Raw genomic sequence first — 20,153 nt, forward strand, 5'->3', positions numbered from 1 at the left:
TCTGGACAGAGTCTGAGAAGTTCCATCACGGCACCAACAGTTCTGATGTCTGATGAGCAGCCCACTCTTCCTGGCTATAAATCTGTGTTTGTCTTCACCTGGCAGAAGGGACAAGAGAGCTCTCTGGGGTCTCTCTTATAAGGGCACTAAGCCCCCTTCACAAGGACTCTGCCCTCATGAGCTAAGCACTTTCCAAAGGCCCAGCATCCAAATACCATCACCTTGGGCATCAGGATTGAACATACAGATATCAGGGGGACACAATAAGATTCAGTCCATTGCATCAGACCACCCTTCAAGTCACAAAGTACACGATTCACATTGCATTGTCCATTACACAGAGCGGAGCCTATGATACGCTTGTTGAGTTAAATGTTTTAATCGTCAGTCAAACAGACCCTTCCCTTTCTTCCTCTACATATTTCACCAACAGAACTCTAGCTGTCTCATATACTATTAAAAAGTGACAATCAATTATTTGTATAAGGCATATAAGCTGTGCTCTTCTTTGCTCACCCCATGGACAGGTTGCCCCCAGAACACTAATGAATGCCGAAACCAAGGCCAATTCCTGACCGTGCACAGCACGGACAGTTTGGCGCCTGAGGATGACAGTGCACAGGAAAGTAATGAGATGAAAGCAGTGGTGTTCATTTTAGCTCTTCGTAGAAAATAAGAAGAAAACAAATCAATGTGTTTCCCTTTGGGAGTTAGTGAATAAACTTCTTAATGTCTGAAATATGTTTCCTCAGTCAGTTTCCAGAGGTGAAATAGCAATTTTCTAAATCAGTTTAATTTCTCTAAGTTTCTAAGCCACCAATCTTATCTTTTATGGGAAATCAAACCAACCAATTTGAAGCCAGTGGGCTTTGAGTATATAGGATAGGGAAAAAATTAGTGGGCTAAAGCCATTTGTAACAATACTCTGTACTGAAAAACTGCTTTGCATAGGAAGACTTGCAAATAAGTTATTTGAAAAGTTGACATTTTCTGAGTTCCCGTCGTAGCTCAGCAGAAACAAATCTGACTAGTATCTATGAGGATGCAGGTTCGATCTCTGGCCTCACTCAGTGGGTTAAGGATCTGGCATTGCCATGAGCTGTGGTGTAGGTCACAGATGCAGCTCAGATGCCACATCACTGTGGCTGTGGTGAAGGCCGGCAGCCGCAGCTCTGATTCAACCCCTAGCCTAGGAACCTCCATATGCCACAGGTGTGGCCCTAAAAAAAAAAGACAAAAAAAGTTGACATTTTCTGTTAAAGAGGATTTTATGGATGAAGTGGATCATTCAGGGGGAAAAAATGTATAAAATTCCTACCACTCTGGAGAGTTATTCTGAAGACATACAACACTTTATAACCAAGTTTGTCAGTTGTACAATTAGCCAAATCTATTTGACTGTTGTCAACTTTGTTTTCCAAACAGAATTTACAGTATTGTTATCACTAAACTAGCACCATTAAACACCCACACTTCAAGTATGTGGGTGAGACTTCATTAAGTTCAGAAAATTTATAAACCCACTCTGCTCTTTGAAAGTTAATATGAATCAGAGATTTTGGTATGACATTAAGCTTATCTGGATAGTGCTGACAATAGTCTGAGCTCTTAATCCAAATAAGGATGGCATATATGCAGAAAGCAGTCTATTGGTATACATCTATCTGTTAATGAACTCATATTACAGAATTCTAAGGAAAAATATTAGAGCAGACATACAAAAAATAACAACTCATTCTGAAACAGGGCTGTGAGCATCACAGGTGACCATACATAATACTTATAATGAGAATTTTAAAATGCTGTTAAAACCCTACTGATGGTAGGGAAAATTAAGTTAGATCTAGTTGTTGAACAGCATAGGATACCATGAATCATATTTCTAGGGATTAAGATTCATGTTGGAGTATCTTAGCCAAGATGACAGAAGTAGCCAAAATATTATTGGAAATTAAGGTCTTTATAACACAATGATGGTCAAAGCTAGGAGAATGATATCCAAAGGGCATATCCTGATGACAAGAACTACATTAGAGATAAAAGGCAATCCAAGAGACAGCAGCTGAGTAGCAATGAGATAAAACCACAACAAAATCTGGCACAAAGCCAAGACCTTAAGTGATTACATTAAATATTTTGCCTCATAGGTCACAGATTAATGCAAGGTTTGACCACCACCATCTGCTCCACAGAGGCCATGCTCTCATGCAAGATGATCACTCCGAGTTCTTACTCTAAGGCCAACATTTTCTCCCAGACTCTCGTGGAACAGCCTGGCAAAGCAGACAGGGGATTACTTGCAGTTAGTAGCCTCAGTGACATTTTGCAGGGCACTTTTGCGAGGCTGAATCTGTGAGCTTCAGATGCAATTAGCAGCAATATCTGCATCGTGGCTCACCACAAATACAGAAATTTGTGTCCCCAGTGACAGCAACGTATAAAGAAAAGCCAGACATTCAATTCTCTGTTATAAAAAGGTAATTCGATACTTTGAGGAAAATTTGTTTTTAGGGATACTGAAATAAGCTGAGACATTTTTTGGTGTCTGTGGGATGTGCAATAATGGATAACATATCCCCACAATGATATGGAACTATGAGTTTAAAATTAGTCCAGAACTAAGTTCAGTGGAATTGGCCTAGTTGAGACTCTACTATGAATGTATTAGCCGTGACAGGAATATCTGAGAAAATGGTCACTGAGAGGGGGAATGGGTGGAGATTTAAAAAGTTAAAAACTGGCTTTAGAAACATCTTTGTGCAGAAAGTAGCAGAGGTCTCAGGTTTTTTGCAGCCGAGCTCCTTGCAACTATAATAACAATTCCCTCCTCTCCCAGGCACGCCGGAAAATGGAAATGACCAGTAAGTAATGCTACATCATTTTTTTTCCCTAAAAGCTCTGACCCTATGGTTTACTTAGAGGAAAGTATTGATCCTCTTCTCATCATTTTTCTTTTGTTTTTAAAAGCTATTTTTTGTAGAAAGCACAGTATATGGTGTTTGGCTATTTATTTGTCATAGAGCTCTCTATTCAACAGAAAAATTCCAACAACTGAAAGAGAGGAGACTGCTCTTAAGCTTGGGTAAAGTGGTAAACTCAGAAACCAAAAAGTTGAAATGGAAGATAGAGGAATGAAAATCACCATGAGGAAAATTCATCGAAAACATCCAGAGTTTTAAAATAATTTTCCCACTGAAATTATCAATATGTTTCTCACAATTAGGGTAAAAACCATGGCTGCACCTTGAGATGGCTCTGGGTGGCTTTAACAGCAGATGGCTAGTCGGCTTCGACTTTATTAAAACAAACAAAGTAATTATTAGCAATCCTGCCAGCTCTTACGGTCGAAGCACTGCAAAGAGATAACTGTCTTTTAAATGTCAAAACCAAATTCCGTGGTTGTTTTTTTCTGGGTTGACCTGACTGTGAAGCCTGCCTTTCTGTGGGTGTTTTTGTATGTCCATCAGGTTGTGAACTTTAGGAATAATGTCCATACATCACATAATTAAAAGAGATGACCAAGGGGAAGAGTTGGGGTTTGAAATTGATTCAAGTTTAAGAAGAGATAGGTGGGAACTCTTGGTTGAAACAGACAGTTGAGTCTACTGCAATATTCATGACCTCATGAAAGCCATGTGCCCAGACCACAGCATTAGTCCGAAAGGTTCGGAAACATTTCTGTGTCTTCACCCTCACAATCCAGAACTGGAGGCATATGAATGCAATATGGACCTCCTGACAGGTGTTTCATGCCCATCTTGATGCCTAATTCAGCTGATGATCATCACTATAACAGAATGATGAAGATTTATTGGCTTAATTACAGAAGCGAAAGTGCTAGAAAAAATGTCTGTATATGAGGAGACACAAGTTTTGTCGCAGAAACACTTAAAAATATATATGCTTGTGTATCATCTTCTTTCTGTTTATATCATGTTTACTTTCTTTCACAGTATGTAATGCTAATTACTGTAGTGCTAACTTAATGTTTTCTGTTCCAAATAGACCTCAGTCCGATAAAGAGAGTGTGAAGCTTCTCACAGTTAAGACAATTTCTCATGAGTCTGGTAAGCTCCCAGATTGGTGACTAGATGAAAAATTGTTATTTCAAAATCGAACTTGGATTTTGTTCTGTGAACATAACCAAAAAGTATGACTTCTTAGAAATGGCCCATTATTAATTCCCAAGAAACAGAAAATTCTCCTATGAAGAAAAGATGAGCTCTATAAATATTTTGGTAAGATTATTAGATTATCTGGCTTTTAGAGCATGCATATAGATGAGTTCTAAAGAACAGAAATGCTAGAGGCATTTTCTCTTCTGCAGTAGTGGTAGAAAAACATTAAGTATGCTATATATAGGGTTTTTTAAATTATTATTGCTGTTGTTTTGTTTCCTTTTTTGGTAAATGGCTGTGTTGAGCCAACTGAACCCAGGACTTGTCATTTAAAATATAAATCATATTTTATGTCATTATATACCATTTTAATTGAGCTTTTTGATGAGGACAAAACAATTTCCTGATGATAAAATTTATATTTCTTTATTCCTATTTATTAGGTTTTAATTTTGTTTGGTTTGAAATGCAAAAAGGTTTTCAAAATATAGGTATGAGTATTATGAGTTATGTAACAAGAGCAGTGAAAAATGATATAACATAGCTTTCAAAAATTAAAAAAAGCACAGATTACATTTTTGTTTTGAGTAGACCAAATATTTAAAACATCGATATACTGCAAAACAGATAAATAAAAAGGAATTACTAGTTTTACAGAACAATCCAGTGGCTCTAATTTAAATATCAAGTTAGATCAAGACATTTACAATATGCAGTCCCCCTAATTTTACTTTTGCAAAATAGTCCCAGAATACTTACGTTATGTAAAGTAAGAGCTGTCAGATTGTAAAAATTGTAAATATGTTACAAAAAATTTTTTGTAAAAAACGAAAAGGCTATAAATATAGTCCCAATTCAAGAGCAAGATATTAAGAGCTGAATTAGTCCCAATTTCAGGTCGGAAATTCTGACTGGAACAAACTACAACAGACAAACAAGAGAGCTGAAAAGCAATCTGCAGAGACATGGCCAGACCTCTCATGTGAACCATTTTCTTTGAAGAGACACTTTTATTTTTGTATCTCTTCAGTTCTACAATGTCCATACTTTATTCCCACAAGGAAGTGGCCTAAATGTGAACTAGTCTTGAGTATGCTCGTGAAGGACCCAGAGCGTGACGACCCCATTCATCAGGAAAAGTTGTCAGAATCTGCCCGTGGCCTGCAAGCAGCCTCCACAATAATTTCATGCCGTCTCCTTTATTCTCTTGAGAATCTGACTAAGCACTCAGTAGCTTCTGGGGCTCTCCAAGCTGTGGGCGAGAAGCCTCTGTATGGGAGCCCCTGGCCTTCCTGGGGAGAAGAGGGCTGGGATCAGGACCACTTGCTCTACCACCTAGTAATTCTATCGAAGCTGATAGCTTCCACTCTCACAGTAACTGCAGGAATAAGTGGGTAGACCATGGTGGGATGGTGAGGAAACTTTCACTCTCCAAACTTCCTTTTCTTCAGAAGTAACTTTTCAGATCACAGATCTAAGGAGGAAGTATTATTATGGAAATAGTTAAGATCTAGCCTCTGATACTTTTGTTTCTGCCAATCTCAAGTTAGGAAGCTCACCTCTTGTACTAAAGGAATTTCTCAAAGGTCGATTTCAGTAGCAGGACTGATCATCTGAAACGTAATAACCTGCAAATGCTCTTTGTGCTACCATGACTTGTCCGTCCACAGGACTTAATCATTCCTGAAACGCTTGCAAACACATCTCCTCCCACTGTCTTTCAAAACTTATTCCAATAGGTTTTCTCGCCTACTCAATATTATGTAATAACCTATATGGGAATAAAGAACGTATATGTATCATTGATTCAGTTTGCTATACACCTGAAACTAATGCAACGTTGTAAGTCAACCATATGGACAATAAAATTTTTAAAAAAACACGAAACTGTGCTCACCATATTCAACAGAAATTACACTGTTATAATTATTTTTATTTAAACACCTCTTGCCAGTAGTGACATCGTTCCTAAAAGATAGGAATAAAGTCTAAAATATATAAGGCACAGTTTTAGCCTAAATTTCCCCTATCTCCTATATAAAAACTTTTAAATAGTTTTTAAAAATATAGAAAAGAATTTGATAGAATAAATGTGTGACTACCCACCACTCAGAATTGATGATTGCTGCATTTCATGTTATTTGCTACATGGCCTAAGAAATATAGCATTGATTAATGTACCAAAGTGGGTACCAACATGAAATTTGAGCCTCAGTGGTCTTACGAATTCATTGGATTGGTCAGTACTTCAATTTATAAACTCTGACCTTATATCTCTAAATAAATTTTGCCATTTTAGAGGTCAATAAATCATATTTCCAAGGAAACAAAGCTCTACAGAAACCTGCCTTTGGGAGGCATGCCAGTGGATGCTAAATTTGGGGGGTCTCTACAAGCCTCTGTGAGTAATGGTTATTGTTCTGAAATTTTCTCCTCTGACTGGCCATGAGGTTCATCCAGCCACACTTCCTACTTCCTCTAAATATTTTCCCTCTCAGTCAAGGTTCTTCTGTGGGAAAGGTAGCTGGTAAATCTTTAAAATTAGATTATTTCACTTGATGAGCTTTCTTTAATGCGAAAGAGAAAGCATAATAGGGTATAAACAAGAATATGCTTTGAAAGAAAATGAGCACCGAACATAACAGATCAAGGAGTCCTTTATGAGAACATGTAAGATCCCATGTAATAAGAAATCTTTCTAAGTTAAACATCACCATGATTTACTACAAAATACATATGTGGCACAATACATTTTACTTAATTTTTTCTCTTCATGGCTGCAGCTGCAGCCTATGCCACAACTATGCCAACACTGGATCCTTCGCCCACTGAGTGAGGCCAGGGATCAAACCTACGTCCACACAGAGACAATGTTAGGTTCTTAACCTGCTGAGCCACAACAGGAACTCCCGTGACATGATCTATTTTAAATGCGACTCCTACCTACACCACATCTCAGAAAATTAACATCTATTATCCCATTCTTAACATGGAAGGCTAAACAAATATGAAGAAGATTTCCTAAATGATTCCACAAAAGAAAGAAAACAGTATTATTGAATTGAACTGCAAAGCGTTACTTGATTTTGAATCATTTGGAGAAAGAAAAAGCAGATCTGAATTCCTTATAAGTTTCCTCTGCTTAGAAACCTGTGGTAAGTTTATATTACCTAAGATTAGGTTAAAGCACTTGAGCATGTCTAGAAAGGTTTCCATGATGTGCCAGGCTTCTACTGCTCAATTTTTTTCTTTCTTTTTCTTTCCAGCCGCACCCACAGCATATGGAAGTTCCCAAGCCAGGGATGGAATTCAAGCCAGCACTGTGGCAATGCTCAGATCCCTAACCCACTGCGCCACAGCAGGAACTCCACCTGCTCAATGTTTGAACCACTTAACAACACGTATTCCCCATACATCAGTCATCTCCTATCTGCTGTCTTCCTCACTGAACTCAGGCTCTTTGGAAGGAGGAGATGGTGCCTTGGTCTCCCTCCTGCTCCTAGCCATTGTGATAATTACACATTACTCATATATATTGGTATACTAATACTAATTAGTTTATTATCGTAATCACTCATTAAATGTCCAGTCAGTTTTTATTTATTGTTATAAGTAAAAGTTCATTCACTACTAGAAATGAGCAAAAGTGCAAAGTTGAATGAAAGATTCACAGATTGATAAAGCCATACATGGACTCAGCTTCTGTCTTCTCAGTCCTTCAGAATTTGACTTCATCTCTGCATTGACACCAGAGCTTCCTTGACTGCCCCAGCTCTACATGGTCTTTCTCTCCTTGTATTGTTGATTTGGAAAGTCAATATGCATTATTGCCTTGGAATATCACTTCATGACCTAAACTGCCATTTTAATATTTGACCACACTATGCATCATGGAGAAGAGAGAAAAATAGAGAATTAAAAAGAATTAAAAATTACTTATGAAACACAACTTTGATATGATTTTGACATTTGTTGTATTTCCTTCCAGTTGTGTTTTTCTAGGTATATATGTATTTTGTTTGCTTTTACCATATCTATCATTATTGTAACTGTTATTGGAATCCTATGGTATTGGAATCTTTCCACATTTTTTCTTCTCAATTAGATATACTTTGAGAAATATTAGGGAAGACATTAGACTTGTAATGATTTTCATATAATTTGCTTTACATGACTTCTGGCAGACCGTAGGGGTTCAATATATGTTTCTTTTGTTGACTTCTCATTCCTGTTTTTGTATCTCTGGATTCCAGATGTACTGTGCCTTTTGCAAAATAAAAAATAGTGAGCAAAAGGCTGTTCTTGGGCAAGGGCAGTGAGGGCTCTTGTTCTGTGCCTGGCATTTCTTGAAGCACAAGACTGAGGAGCTCTTGAAGGAGGGTCCCGGGTCTGTTCTTCTCATTGGTCTCTGGCACTACTTACTATTGCCATGACTGTACAAGTAACAGGTGACATCATTGAAATCTCCAGTAGACTGGTTCCCTAACTGGCAGATAAAAGCTGGAGCAAAGCAATGACATTTATTCTCAAAGCTGGAGCTGTGACCCACAGTGCTTTTATATCATGTGACTGATGTTGATACTTGAATCGACTTGAAAGACACAGGTAATGTGAAATGCTTTGACCACAAATCCAAGAGTGTATAAAAATTCTTGAGGTCTCCCAGTTTCCCATCATCCTAAGTTAACATTGATCTTTATCCTGGATGATGAAATAACACTATTATTTTGAGTAATGTTCCCTGTGCTCCTTTGTATGTCACCAAAGTATTCATGTGGGCCTATAAATTCATTTTCACAAAACTCTCACTGCATTATTTAAGCAGAGAACCCTAGAATGTCTTCCTGATAAAATGGCATTTTAGATATACAACATAATTTTTCCTGGACAGAGCCTGTTCATGGAATGAGCATAATTCAATAATTCATTCCCCAGGGGGCCTCTCTTGTTATCACCTCCCAGCTCACACCCCCTATCCACAGGGAGTCAGTTAGCATTGCTCCTCTAGGGTGAAAACAAACAGGGGCCGAAAAAAACTCATAAATCTTGGTGAACAATTTCCAGGCAATACCAAGAAGTAAATTGTGGCTCTAATGACATTCTTGAAGGGAAATTGGACTTTGCTTGCAAAACAAAAAACAAGCCAAGAAACTTTATTTTCATCCTTATGCACTCTCTGAGCTTATAGATTAAAACATATCTTCTGTTTTTAGGTGAGCACTCTGCACAAGGGAAAACTAAGAACTGACAGCTTGATGAATCCTCTCCACACCTGGGCAATAAATATGTAAGTTTCCTAATTTCATTCACTGAGATACTCATTAATATCTGTTTTGTTAGCCTGCTGCAGCTCAGATTATTTTTAAAGACTTTTATAAACCAAAAAGTTAATGGCTTATGTCAGTGAAACCATCATTTTTCTATTTGTCTAAAAACAACTCTAAGAAGACTTGCCAAAGAAATGAATGTCTTGGGGGCTGTAGTAGATTTTCCCAGTTGCCCTGCCTACCTTAGGAATGATACAGTTTGCTTTTTCTGCCTGTTGATAATATTTCCTCATAGAGGCACTTTGCTTCTGCCTAGGTCAATATACACACATTAACAGGGGCAGTTAGACAGGGTTCTATCACTGGCAGAACGCTGCAGGACCCAAAATGACAGTGCTTACAAATGTGCAGTTTATTGCAGGAAAAGGATATGATGGAGCAGCTGCATTAAAGTAAGACATGCATCACAGCCAAAGGCTGGCTTAGGGTAAGGGGTCCAGGGATGAGGGGTGGGAAGTCCAGTTGTCCTCCCTCTGTACAGACTGCACTGGGACGTACCTTCTCTCCAGGACCAGGAACCATGTATATGTGCACAAAGGATTTCGAACAAGGGATCCAAAATGCACTCGGAGCTGGGGTTTCTTATCCCCAGATGGTCCTATAGACATATTCCTGCTACAGAAGTAGATGAGTGACAGAGCCCTCCAGGTGTCTCAATGAGACCAGATGCAAAATGATAAATCTCATTATGATAATCATTAATGAATAATTGAAACCTCTCAAAACAATGGTTACAAGCAACTGCTATTCTGCATGTCTTATGCTTTGACCAGGAGTCAGTGCAATGCAGGCACATGTCTTATCTCAGTAAAACGACTGGGGCCAATTTCAGGAGTGCTGGAATTAACCTTCCCAGTTTAGCATAGGGCTGCCTTTTGCTTTTCTCGAATTGGGTAAGAAAATTTTCTTCCGACTTTAAATAATTTTCACAAGAAGCACTGATTAAGTACCCTCACAATTCATGTTTGATCATTTTTAGAACCGATAATAAAACTTACCCTTAGGCAACTAATAGTAAAAAAGCAAAAAGGCAAATAAGTATATGCTCAGAATTGGCCTGGCCACAGTGGCAGTCCCTCTGGGTTGTGCCCCGGGGAGGAATACCACTGTTATGTCCACTGCTCCTGTCTAATTCCCCGCACTAACACAGTGCTCCTATAGAAACTCAGTGAGCGTCTGTTGAGTAAATGACACCAGCCATGCTTCCCCGGCCATAAGCATAGACAAAAGAGAGGCATCCAGTGTCAGGATTTCATCTTTCTCTAGCCAGCAAGGGATGGGTTAGGATGAGAGGAATCTGGGAGTTTGTCTATCCTTTTGCATTGTACTCTTTCAGATGCAAGATTCAAGGAGCTGAGAAGCTTGAAACATTCATGGAGACTAGTCCTCGCTAGTGCGTGGAAGGCTTTCTTCCATACCAGCCGTGGGGTTTTTTGGCAACCCTGTGGGCAGGAAAAGGATGCTTTCCAGATTATCAAAACACTCAAATCCTAGTGACTAACTGTCCAATTTGGAGGAAGACGAAATCTTTTTTTTTTTTTTTTTTTTTTTTTTTTTTTTTTTGCTTTTTAGGGCTACACTTGCAGCATATGGAGGTTCCCAGGCTAGGGGTCAAATTGGAGCTACAGCTGCCGGCCTACACCACAGCCACAGCAATGCCAGATCCTTAACCCACTGAGTGAGACCAGGGATCAAACCCACAACCTAATGGTTCCTAGTCGGATTCGTTTCCCCTGTGCCACGATGGGAATTCCAAGACAAAGTCTTCTGTTTAGTGCGTAAGAAAAAGAAAAGGTATATAGGAGACAAGGAAGAGTGCTAAACCAAACAAGCTCGACAAAATGAATTATTGTCCAACTCACATTCCTTTCGATTTCTGTACTTAAAAAAAAATATTCCCAGCCTCTGATTTCATGTCTTGATTTGCAGAGGTAAAGAGCTTTTGTTGCCTTTCTGAGTAATTGTGGGATTACACAACAGTGTTCTGAAGAGTGAAGACTGGAAAGTAATGGGAAGAAACAGGCCTGACATCTGTCAATTCTGTTGTCTATTTACCTTACCCTTTTTCAATTTATTTCTCTTAGCAAGCATTGTATTACATTTTACATGTAGTACCCAGTGAGTAATTGCTTTCCAAGCTATCAACTAGAAATAAAATACCTACTCAGAAATTCAGGATAAATAGGAGTGTATTTATCAGAACTACAAGTTGAGAAAAGAAGTTGAGAAGTCTTTGGGTCTGTATGTAACAGCAAACCCCGATATGGAAATATTCATTCATGTTAAAAATTTTCATCTCAGTATAAATTTCTAGATGTATGTAATGGCTGCTGTCTCATATAATGATCATCTATTTTGTGCTGAGTATTATAATATAATTTGGCAGCACAGACAGGAATTCCAAAATAATTTTTACCTGTGATCCCTGCCCTCTCTGCAAAGCTTTGTCTAGTGGGAACATGAAATCATACACAGGAAATATGAAACTAATTAAAGTAAAAAATTTAAAAGCTGTATGGCCATGATTGAAATAATTCATCAATTCAAACTAGTTCTAAAATCTGAGACTTTTATGTCAACAAGAGGACGTTTGTTAGAAGTTTCAAAAAACATCTTTACACTATAGATTTACTGCTACATTTGGAGACCATAATTTCTTTAGAATAAGAAAATGATTATTTTAGCTTAAAATTCCCCTGTGTAATTTACTTTGATCCTAGCTATTGGCTAGTACCACCTTCAAAATAGTTATTAGTGCAAAACCAACTTGTGTTGAGTTTTGAAAGCCACTGAAATCAAAGATTAGAGATATATTAATTGTATGTATTTCTTTGTATATATATTTGTGCTTATTTGCAACACAAATATGCTATCTTGTGAAATTAATTTTCTTATGACAAGGAGTACATAGCTAAAGGAATTGATTTTCTGTTACAGAGAACTTCTGCTAAAGCCAAAATTTTATGCAAAAAAGTAGAGCAGGCAAACATATTTTTTTTGATGCCAACCAATAGTCTGAACAAATTAGTTGATAATGAGTAGGAAGGTGGGGACATTATCTAATAATGTCTATAGGGGAAAAATGTATAAAAAACTAAATGTAAAAAAAAAAAGAAAGAAAAATTGCCTTTATTACATGTCTGATTAAGAATTTTCAAAACGTGGCGTTCCCATTGTGGTGCAATGGTTAACAAATCTGACTAGGAACCATGAGGTTGCAGGTTCGATCCCTGGCCTTGCTCAGTGGGTTAAGGATCCGACGTTGCTGTGAGCTGTGGTGTAGGTAGCAGACGCGGCTCGGATCCCTCATTGCTGTGGCTCTGGCATAGGCCAGTGGCTACAGCTCCGATTAGACCCTTAGCCTGGGAACCTCCATATGCTGCAGGTGTGGCCCTAGAAAAGGCAAAAAGCCAAAAAAAAAAAAAAACCCACCCCCAAAAAAATTTTCAAAATGTGAAACAATATAAAAATTCAATGGAAAAGACAGGAATTTTATTACATCATGACTTAAAACTTCCAACATAAAAAACCATCATAAAGAAAACGATAAATTATAAATTCAGAAGGGTTTGTCATAAATATGAGACCAATTAATTAATATTCTAAACACACAAAGGCATTTATATAAATTGAAAGAGTTTTAATGAGCAAAGGCCATGAATAGGCAATCCATAAAGGAGGAAATAGAAATGGTAATATAAAGTTATAGAAGAGTTCCTGTGCTATATTACTAGCCAAAAATGTGAATTAAGACCAAAAAAATCAGAACCTTCAATTTACTAGACCTTTACTTTTTCTAATTTTTAAAAAGTCATACTGGTGATGCAAATAGTTTCATACGCTGCATTTGAGCATGTAAGTTGGACTAATCTTTCTCAAGAGCAGTGTGGCAGTACTCACTAAGGGACTTAAAGTCACCTAGTAACTTCACCTTTAGGAAATTTTCATAAGAAAATTACTTGAAATGTGATTAAAGATTAATATACGAAGAATGGTAGCAAACATTTGGGCCTACACCACAGCTCATGGCAATACCAGTTCCTTAACCCACTGAGCAAGGCCAGGAATCAAACCCGCATCCTCATGAATATAGTCAGGTTCGTAACCTGCTGAGCCATAGAAGGAACTCCCAAGACAATTTTTAAATTACTGGTAAATACGTCTATGATATATATCAAATGTGGGGCGGGGGGACAATTTTAGAACTGACAGAAAGCCCTTTGACTGTTTTGAAACGAATCTTGTGCTGTAGAGGGGAGGGGACCTGCTGCCACCTGGTCACTCCCTCGCCAGCAGATCTGCTGTCCTTCTGTTCCAAGCTCCCCCCACCTGCCGACAGTTTAAGAAGTGAAAGGAGCGTCAGATCCATGAAGAACTAAGGGGAAGCAAGACCAACAGCTTGTATGAAATCTCATCCCACAGACACGCAACAAAGTAGAATATTACTCATTTCCATTTTTCTCCCAGATACAATTCACTGTACTTCTGTAATTTTCTAAATGATGCCCTTGATAATCTTAAAGCAACTCTGCGAACTCCCAAAGAGAGCTTAACATATTTTTCAATTATTTTTCTTACATTTTAAAATGAATTATGAAGGCTAAAAAGCAAATGTCATGAGTAAAAAGAGATTTATTTTCCAATCCTAGTCTTTGGCTCTGAACAAATTTCTTAATAATGTTTTGCATTGGGTTCCACATCTATAACAAAACCAGGACAGAATGATCTTGTCTCCTAAGACCATTGGGCTTCTTTGTTTATAAAATGTTCTCAGTATGGTTAAAGAATCTATCACGATACTTTATTATTAAAGTGATCATGCATTTTCCGTAAGAATCACAAATTTATAAAAGTTTAGGGTTGTGAGAGGTTCGGTGACCATAAAGTTCTGTATTATCATCGAAGCCAATGCATTGAGTTTTAGAGAGATTTTAATGTTGGAAAGAAAGCAATTGGTGATATTTGCAGACATTCACATTGAAACTACCAACTAAGGAATAAAACCACTACTGAAGCAAGTAAAATCCACTTCAGGAAAAAGATTATCCATGTGGAATACACTCTGATGAAAAATCCAGTTCCTTCCTATATTGGTTTCTTATCTTAGAGGAAAAACATGATTGAGACAATATTAATCATGAGCATTATTCAACTCCATAAATCCAGATGTTTACCTAACTGATCTATGCTTCAAACTCCTAACTTCATGTGGAAACTCACCTACAGGAGATTGGGGTTCAGTTGAAGAAAACGTGACAGAGACCTTACTCCTTGCCAGGTACTAGGCCAGGTATTAAGAGGGACATGACATGGTTGCTGTCCTCAAGAAGTTTAGAGAAGTGGAGAGAAATACAAAGAAGATCATTTTATTCGAGAGGGTAAAACGATAAAATGATAGTGGTATTAAAGCTAGCCATGATGCCTTGAAATACAGTGGCAAATTTCTTAGAAAGAATGGTATCTGAGTTGAAACTTATAGGAAGGAAAAAAGTCACTTGGGTTTTTCTAGGCACAGGGAATAGCATGTAAAATGCCAAGAATTGTGAAACTGCATTACCATGGTATACGAAAAAGATTATAAATAATTGACTAGTCTAGAGCTGTGCTGTGCACATCTGCTGCAGGATCAATGAACCATTGATACCATTCCCTGATGAGATTAAGTACCAAAACAGAGCGTAAGCATTAAAAGTTGTTACAGCAATCTGATGTTGCGTCAACATTTTATTCATGTTATTGTGTTTTTTAAAATATCAGTTTGCATCTGATTAGAAATTTTCAAAAACCAACCTGGTCCATAGATAACTTGGGAAGCACGGGCCTGGAAGACACAGTTCAATGCCAGAAGGGGCGGAAAGGGAGGCGGAAGCAGTATAGAGCACCAGACCGTGGGAGGTCTTGTCTCCCAGGCTAAGCTAAATTGTAAAGGACTTCACAGGGTGAGAATGAAATGCTTTCTTTTTCTAAGCAGAATAAACTCTGAGTCTTTCCTAGTTACTAATGCCATCAAGAAGCTATTTATTCATTTGGGGACTCTGTCTGACCTTGAGTGTAAAACACACCCAGGAAATTAGTCCAAAATTTGAGAGTGGGGACTGTTTCACAGGCATCCCTATAACCATGGTGCTCTTTCTAGAGCTGCACCATGCTCTGGCCTGTGCTGGACCATCATCAGCCACAGATGCTCTGAGAGGACACCGGAAGTACCCTGCTTTACAGTCCTTCCCACAGACTGAGGCTTGACCGAGATCCTGCGTCCACTCTTTGCTCTCCAAACTGCCCCCTAAGCCATAGTAGCCAGTGTCTAGCTTTCCCCCACGACAGTGCAGCCATCCCTACCAAAGGTCCTGCCTCCACCAACCACACCACGAGGGAACATGATGCAGGTCTCTACCCGAGTCCCACTGCCCATCCTCACCCACACCACCTCCCCCTTCTAGACTCCCGCAAACCACAGCCATTAGTAGCATGACCTCCTCTAAGCCTTGCTGTGATGAGCGTGTGCCCTTTTCCCAACTGAGGCACAGAAGCTTCCAAGGCCTGCTCCTTTTTGGATGAACACAGAAAGCTGTTCCTATACTGCAAACAAGAAAACCCCAAGTAATAAACCGAAACCAAAGTCCTGACTCTCCTTCCCATGAAGAGGTGGAGAGTTGCCTGCGCATTCTTCTCCCTGATCGGTATACAGCAGCAAAGCATGAAAGTGGCCAATAAAGTTCTTAATTACGTTGTCACCCCAAGCAACAGACTGAATGATGTCCCAGCAGTGACAGGGCACAGTGAAGGGCTCTAACCAGAAGAGGAATATGATGAGATTTTTGCTTGAGGCCCTTCACTGAGTGGTTCATGTGCAAGATTAATTTAAGAGGAGTAAGACGGGAAGCAGAGGAGTCGGAAGCCTATTGCAGTATTCCCCAGGAAAAGGACAAGGGCTTCACCAGGTCTGCAGGTACAGTAGGGATGGAGATGAGGAGGCAGAATGGAATAGAGAAATGTCTGGAAGATAAAATTCTCCAGAGGTGGTGACTGTGTGAATACAGGCACTGGGGCATGAGGGCTATTATGAGAAGAGACTACGCCCACACTTCTAGCAGGAGTGCCTGGACAGACCGCAGAGGTAAGAGCAAGGGTTGGATTACAGAGTGGGAGAGGACAGGTCTGGGAGGCAGTAGAGGGGATTTCCTTTCAGACTTGCTGAAGTTGAGGTGCTTACAAGACACTCAAGTGACTACTTGGTGCAAATCTCCCACTAGTCACTGACATTTCTTACCAAGAGAGAATTTCCCCCATCATCTCTCCTCCTTCTTCACTTTCTCATAATCTGAACTTCGTTGTTTTCCCTCTACAGGCTTAATCTTCAGCTTCTATGCTCCACGAGTAGCAAGGGAGAAAGCCTTGTGGAATCAATCCTGACTTCCAATCCTGCTTGCCTGTCTGCACCAGCCAGTCACCTGGTCCCAACAGAGGATTTCCAGATGACATGTAATCATCTGATAGAGTTAAAGATAATCCTGGGCCTCTCCTGTCCTTTGAGACGGAAAAAGCACATTACCACATTTATAGGAACATTCCTAGGAGAGTGAATTTTAAGCGGGGTGTCTGCGAGCAGTCGACAGACCAGGTTGACCAGACCAGGCAGGTGGCTCCACTGATGAAATGATTGTCCCGTGAGTTTAAAGTTTCCAGAACCAACAGATTTCACCCACAGAGACATTCCTACTTTCTGGGTGTTCTTCTATTACCTAATGTTTGTATTTATTGTTTTCCACTATGTTAATGCAGGGAAAATTTGCAAGTGTATTATTAAATACTGGGTCGAAATCCTGCCAGGCCACTTTGTACATAAAGATATTTTATTCATACTTTTATGTGTTACTTTTAATAAATAATTACTGTACTCAACACACTAAAAATATCATAATGTGACTATGAAAATGGCAGGTGTATTGTCTTCCCATAATTGTGAATATTTTTGGATTGATTATTAGAATATGAGAACTCAGTAATGAAGGACATCTAAGAAAGAGACAAAAGATGCAAGTATAGACCCTGTTCAAGAGAAGTCAACTTACCCTTTCTCTGGTCTTCCTATTTGTAATTCACAGTGTATAACAAGGATATAAGGGCATTTATGACAGTCTGAACAGGACTGAGATGTTTTTCGTACTCCATTTGATTGATACTATCTCTGTGCATTTTTTATTTCTTTTAGAAATATACTGATTTGTTCTAGCAATCATTGTTAAATCTTCAGATTGTAGAAACCAACATTTCATAAATACATACTTCTGATATTATTTTTCAGAGTATCACTTTCCTAAAAACACCATCTGATTATAGCTGCCACTCCATCAGGGACAAATTCTTCTGTTGAAAGCTGATTGATCAACCTTGACCACTCCTTGGACACATGGGATCAAAATGTCATGTTGGTTCAAGTTCTGTGGAAAGCTTTGGCACTAACAAGCTGCCAGGGGAAGCTCTTTAATTTTTATGACTACTAAGCTGATTTTGATGCTGAATTACCTTAGTGATATGAAGGCAGTGCAGTGGAGACAGAAGGGTATAGTTAAAACTACCTTCAGTTTATTTTGTTGCAATGTATTTTAAAATGGTAAGCATTAAGGACTATGTAAATAATCATTTTGGTTTTTCACTCCCTGATGTCTGGATTATTTCTCATCAAGGATACCAAGCAAGGATACTTATGTTTCTGACAGGTGCCTCTTTCTGTTTCTTTGAGAAGAAAGATGGGGATGAGGAAAAGAAAAAGAAAAGCAGTAGGATAGAGGAAAAAGACAAGGGTCTCTAATACATACACTTTCCCCTGAGGGATGTTTTGCCCATGCTTATGTTTACCCTAAAAGTCTTTACATGGATGCAACAGTGGCTAGAGCATGCCAATCATGGAGCATTTGTCTTCAAAATAAAAATATGTCAACAGCCCTAGAATGCTTTATGGAACGCCTCAGCAGAAGCATTGTTGCATAGAATGGTACTGTGAAGATACAAACTCTTCTGCAATTTAAATTGCTACAAGTAATATGTTTTTCTGGCTTCTAGAAACACCATTTTCTTGCCCTTGCATAAGCATTGTTGGAAAAGAGTTTACAAAGATCAGGAAGAGGGAAAGCTTTTTAATTATAAGAATGAAATTCATTCTAGTTCAAGAGTTACACATAAAGAATATGCTTTATACTGACAACTATGGCACTAAATCTTTAAAACATCAAAGTGATAAGAGGACTGAGCCACTAGAGATACAGAGATACTCACTCATGGCATCTTGTGTCAATCTCAGAGGTAAGGCCTGCATTTTTGTGAGTCAACTTGAACTTCTATTGAAATAGAGTATTTGGTTTTCAAGTCCAAATTATCATTAATCAGGAATTTTTTAATTAGATGATTTAGATGATCTACTTTTTTATGCCTCACTTATAAATTTTTTATTCTGATATACAGTTCATATGTCACTGCAGCAAAGGAAAGGATGTATTTAGATCAAAGCCAAACCTTTCTGTGTGTTCGTTCTGCAGGACCATATGAATATAATTTAAGTATATCCATAGTTAAAACGTAAACAAGAGCTAATTAACTGGCGCCATTGTCACCTGAGAATAAGCGGATGGTGGCTGACACACTGGTTGTGATCAGCCCAACAGAGAAAAGCTTCCAAATTCCCCTTGCTGAGCTGAAATACTCCCTGGCATACCTGACAAACCTGTGTCTTATTTCTTGTCTAGCTGCCATACTTAAGTTCTCAAGGATCAGCTGAGGACATCCACAAACCTTCAACCACTAACATACTAGATTTTCCTGATTTTTCTCCTTTGAGTCCTACTTGTGATTATTTGAAATTTTATGGGGCCCCAAAAAGAAAAGTGGCTAAGCCCTTTAAAAGTCATGTTTTGAGTGACAGTCCTAAGACTATGAATTTGTTAATTATTGCCTAATATTAACGATATCCATCATTGTGGTTCATTAAATAACAACTACCTAAACTGATAACTGCTAATGGATTGTCCACAAATCTTCCCATCAAAATTCCCCCACAAAATCAAGACTTCTCATGTTCCTTTTAATGAGTATACTTTGTCTTTTCTTCAAGGGGATTTGTCCTAGGAGGCTGAATATATCTTTTACCTGTTCTGGATACTTTTGAAAGGAAAAACAGTTTTGATAAATAATGGAAAAACACTTGTCTTGTTCATAAATATTACATTCTTGGGCTTGAAATCAGACTTCCACCAAAGTGATTATGGATAATTTCATTAGTTACTGGCACCATGTCTGAGAATCACTCTATGCCAGGCACTGTGCTAAAGCCTTCACATCCATCATCTCAGTTAATACAACAACAGTGGTAATGGAGTTCCCGTCGTGGCGCAGTGGTTAACGAATCCGACTAGGAACCATGAGGTTGCGGGTTCGGTCCCTGCCCTTGCTCAGTGGGTTAAGGATCCAGCGTTGCCGTGAGCTGTGGTGTAGGTTGCAGACGCGGCTCGGATCCTGCGTTGCTGTGGCTCTGGCGTAGGCTGGCGGCCACAGCTCCGATTAGACCCCTAGCCTGGGAACCTCCATATGCCGTAGGAGCGGCCCAAGAAATAGCAAAAAAAAAAAAAAACAACAACAACAACAACAGTGGTAAGATATGATTTCTGACATTATTATTTTTATCATTATTGTTAGCATCAGCAGCAGCATATTC

General features: G+C 38.7%; 1 protein-coding gene across 1 annotated transcript in view; it reads left to right on the forward strand.

The window, feature by feature from the left end:
* EMCN (endomucin) overlaps nucleotides 1-18,388 on the forward strand; it is a 53,881-nt gene extending 35,493 nt beyond the window's left edge. Inside the window, exons 8-11 of the mRNA XM_021100551.1 lie at nucleotides 2,837-2,861; nucleotides 4,006-4,067; nucleotides 9,332-9,405; nucleotides 16,794-18,388. Of these exons, the coding sequence (XP_020956210.1) occupies nucleotides 2,837-2,861; nucleotides 4,006-4,067; nucleotides 9,332-9,366 (122 nt within the window). The 3' untranslated portion in view covers nucleotides 9,367-9,405; nucleotides 16,794-18,388. The remainder of the gene's footprint in view (nucleotides 1-2,836; nucleotides 2,862-4,005; nucleotides 4,068-9,331; nucleotides 9,406-16,793) is intronic.

The sequence above is a fragment of the Sus scrofa genome, chromosome 8 (genome assembly GCF_000003025.6).
Source record: "Sus scrofa isolate TJ Tabasco breed Duroc chromosome 8, Sscrofa11.1, whole genome shotgun sequence".
Lineage (NCBI taxonomy): Eukaryota > Metazoa > Chordata > Mammalia > Artiodactyla > Suidae > Sus > Sus scrofa.